At 38.5% G+C, this 4,499-nt stretch overlaps 1 protein-coding gene across 1 annotated transcript in view; it reads left to right on the top strand.

Annotated features, from left to right (window-relative positions):
- The window catches only part of MARVELD2 (MARVEL domain containing 2), a 57,065-nt gene that overhangs the window by 5,902 nt on the left and 46,664 nt on the right, over positions 1-4,499 (top strand). Inside the window, 1 exon segment of the mRNA XM_017527565.2 lies at positions 3,175-3,210. Within this exon segment, the coding sequence (XP_017383054.2) occupies positions 3,175-3,210 (36 nt within the window).

Raw genomic sequence — 4,499 nt, forward strand, 5'->3', positions numbered from 1 at the left:
TTTTTTCTTTCTCTCTCTTTCTCTTTCTTTCCTTTTCTTTTCTTTTCTTTCTTTGATCTGAGATTCAAAAAACAGCTCTATATCTGACATGCTTTGACTGGGATAACCCACTCTGCTGCTTGGCTGTTAGATAACATTGCAAGTAGACACCAGATGTGTAATATATACTTTGTTGGCTGTATTTTTATGTCTGTCTGAAGCTTAAGAGAAAGACACAGCTACTGAATTTCTGCAAAGAAGAATATGCTCAGTAAATAAGTGTCTCATCATTAGTTTTAGAACAATCTTTATTCCTTAATATGGTAAAAACTAATAAAAACCCCCAAGGTTTTCATTTAAAAGTTATGATTTACTTTCTCCCAGTGAGTTGAATGAAGCCAAATAAGAATATAATAAACCATGTTTGATTTTTTTTTTTTAAGCACTGAGAGATTGAACTGTAGTGAACATGCTCTGAAAACTTGCCCAGTGGTTTTCATCATTTGTCTTTGTTTGGGGAATACGTGTGGTCCAAAATCAGAATGGAAGTCCTACATTTGTTTTTATATTTCTAGAATTTAATATAATAATGAGAATAAATGATAATGAGAACAGTAAGAAGAATAAAATAACTAAGGATGAGATTATGTAAAAGCCCTACCTAAAATTATTTTGATTGCACAGTAGCAAATGTTAGAGTATGTTCCACTGGCTTCATTATTCTCTGAGGTAAGATGATATTTTGCTTTCTTCCAAGAAGATGCGTGTAGTAGAATATCCTATATCATGGAAAATTTCAGTATTTACCTTAAATTCTTTTGTAATTTTAAATTAACTATATTATGAATTTTTCCTTTTCCGTTTTTCCTAAGACATCTCAGATACTATACAATTGCACATGGCATATATTGGGCAAAACTATAAATAAAAATTAAATCCTGTCCTTAGCACACACTGACATATGAATTTTGTTTTTAATCTGATGCATAACAACCAATAGCCCTTTGGCTTTTTAATTTACATTTTTTTTTTTTTTAGAGATGAATTTTCACCATGTCCAGGCTAGTCTCAAACTCCTGGATTCAAGCAGTCCACCAGCATTGGCATCCCAAAGTGCTGGGATTACAGGTGTGAGACACCGTGCCCAGCCTGTCTTTTGTATTTTTAATTTTTTTTTTTGAGACAGAGTCTCACTCTGTTGCCCAGGCTGTAGTGCAGTGGCATGATCTCCGCTCTCTGCAACCTCCGCCTCCCAGGTTCAAGTGATCCTCCTGCCTCAGCCCCCCAGTAGCTGAGATTATAGGCATGCACCACCATGCCGGGCTAATTTTTGTATTTTTAGTAGAGATGGGGGCATTGATGTGTTGGCTAGGCTGGTCTAGAACTCCTGACCTCAGATAATCCACCTGGCCTCCCAAAGTGCTGGGATTATAGGTATGAGCCACTGTACTCGGCCTTAAATTTTCTTTCTACACCTACTGGAATGGGAAGCAAATTGGTTTTTTGTTGTTGTTATTGATTGTTTGTTTTGAGGCAGGGCCTCACTCTGTCACCCAGCCTGGAGTACGGTGGCGCAATCATGGCTCACTGCAGCTTTAACCTCCTAGGCTCAAGCAATCTTCCCGACTCAGCCTCCCAGGTAACTGGAACTACAGGGACACACCACCACACCTGGCTAATTATTTATATTTTTTGTAGAGACAGGGTATCACTATGTTGCCCAGGCTGGTCTCAAACTTCTGGGCTCAAGCAATCCTCCTGCCTCAGCCTCCCAAAGTGCTGGGATTATGAGTATGAGCTCCATGCTCAGTGGAAAAAAATAGTTTTATAACAAGTACCTACATGTTACACAGAGAACTTTGACATGTGTCAATGTGATATATATATATCTGTGTGTGTGTTTGTAGAGACAGGGCCTTGCTTCAGGCTGGTCTCAAACTCCTGGCCTCAAGCAGTCCTCTCCCCTCAGCGTCCCAAAGTGCTGGGATTACAGGCATAAGCCCCTCTGCCTAGCTTGGTTGTCACAAAACATCATATCTTGCTAGGACTCTACATAGATTCAAGTTGTTTCTAAAAATTTGTCTTAGCAGTTTAACATGTTTCTTGCATTTTTGTTTTTTTTATGTAACAAACCTTCACATGTATTAAATTTGTGTTTCTTAAAGTTACAATTTATTTCTTAAATGTACATCTCTGTGTACAAGGAATTTTAATTCTAATCAATGTGAAATCCAGATAGTGAAACTCACATACTTCCTCATAATTTTATTCTAGTAGCATAAGTTTTTAAATCTTAAAATTTGAAAATTCTACATGAATAGAATGATCAGCATAATACTTTCATTTCTTCTTCCTTTCTCAACAAAAACTTGTTTCTATGAGACTTGTTATATGCCTGATTAGACTTTAGTCACCTCTAATGTTGAAAGTTGTGCCTGTCTGTGTGTTGCTATAACTTCCTAAAGGTTAGAAAATGTGATATAGCCTATGGCCTTTTTCTATTAATTTTACAAAGTAATTGTCCTAACTCTTTAATCGTGCAAGATAATGAGAGGCAGAAATAAATAAAATTTGGGAGTAGTTCAGAGTGGCTTATGTAACAGTTTCCACCATCCCCACATTCCCAACTCCTCGCTATGCCCCTGATTGACGGGGAATTATGGTTATCCCTCTTCTCAGTTCTCCACTGGCCCTTCAAAACCTAAGCAAAAAGAGGATGAGAGGCTGGGGCGCGGTGGCTTAACGCCTGTAATCCCAGCACTTTGGGAGGCTGAGGCGGGTGGGTCGCAAGGTCAGGAGTTCAAGACCAGCCTGGCCAACATGGTGAAACTGCATCTCTACTAAAAATACAAAAAAAAAAAAAAAAATTATATATATATATATATATATATATATATATATATATATGCCAGGTGTAATGGCGGGCACCTGTAATCCCAGCTATTCGGAAGCCTGAGGCAGAGGATGGCTTGAACCCGGGAGGCGGAGGTTGCAGTGAGCCAAGATAGCGCCACTACACTTCAGCGTAGGCAACAGAGCGAGACTCTGTCTCAAAAAAAAAAAAGGCTGAGAAACACCCACACGTAGAGGATCAACCTCCTAAAATTGAGATTGGACTATAAATGCAAATAGATGAAAACATTTGCAAAGTACCTTCACATGCCTTTGAAAAATTATTCACTCTTTTTGTTCCAGATACATGAGCCATCATTGTCATCGAAAAGGAAAATGGTAAGAATAAAGTTTATTTCACATTATGCTTTAGATTTGTTAAATACTTTTCTCTTACGTCTATTTATCTACATAGTAGTATCATACATCTGTGAAATGTAGCTATTGGCCAGGCATGGTGGCTCACGCCTCTAATCCCAGCACTCTGGGAGGCTGAGGAAGGCAGAGCACTTGAGGCCAGGAGATCGAGACCAGCCTAGACAACACGGTGAAACCCCGCCTCTAGTAAAAATGCAAAAATTACCTGGGCATGGTGGTACACGCCTGTAATCCCAGCTACTGGGGAGGCTGAGGCACAAGAATCACTTGAATCCTGGAGGTGAAGGTTGCAGTGAGCCAAGATCGTGTCACTGCACTCCAGTGACAGAGCAAGACTCTCCTTTAAAAAAAGAAAAGGAAATACAGTTATTACATCGAGTTCATATTTGGACTTTGAGCTTTTTTCCTGATACTAAAAGGACCAAATAAAACAATCCTATTATAGCTTCTTTTAATTTTGTAAGATGAAAATGTATGCAGGTGAACAAAGTTGGTTCAGGAGAACCAACATAATCCAACATATGTTTAAAATTTAATTTTTTTAAACTGAAAGTGATTTCTCCCAGACTTTCTTCACTTGTATTTAAAGTTCTGTGCTGTTCTTTCTATCCATCTCATCTTGCTTTCAGATGCCAAATTTTTTACTACACTCACGGGACAGTTAAATAAGAAATTAATAGGTCGGGCGCGGTGGCTCATGCCTGTAATCCCAGCACTTTGGGAGGCCGAGGCTGGCGGATCATGAGGTCAAGAGATTGACACCATCCTGGCTAACATGGCGAAACCCCGTCTCTACTAAAAATACAGAAATTAACATGGTGGTGGGCGCCTGTAGTCCCAGCTACTTGTGAGGCTGAGGCAGGAGAATCACTTGAACCTGGGAGGCAGAGGTTGCAGTGAGCTGAGATCGTGCCACTGCACTCAAGCCTGGTGATAGAGCGAGACTCTGTCTCAAATAATAATAACAATAATAATAATAATAATTCCTACTCCACAAGTTTTCTGAGAGGACTGAGATGCTGTTACCATTATTTACATATATGTAATAATTTATTTTCATAATCATAATTTTACCCTCATTGAAAATATCTTTTTTAAGATACTGGATGTTATTTCTTAGCGAGGAGTTGAGAATTCAATCTTTGGATTTGTTTTTCTTTGAAAAGGGAGCATATTTACTTGGTTGAAAATCCAAAAGGGTCTATAATACAAAATCATCTCATTTCTTTCTTTTTTTTTTTTTTTTTTTT

Source organism: Cebus imitator, unplaced genomic scaffold (genome assembly GCF_001604975.1).
Source record: "Cebus imitator isolate Cc_AM_T3 unplaced genomic scaffold, Cebus_imitator-1.0 Scaffold50, whole genome shotgun sequence".
Classification (NCBI taxonomy): Eukaryota; Metazoa; Chordata; class Mammalia; order Primates; family Cebidae; genus Cebus; species Cebus imitator.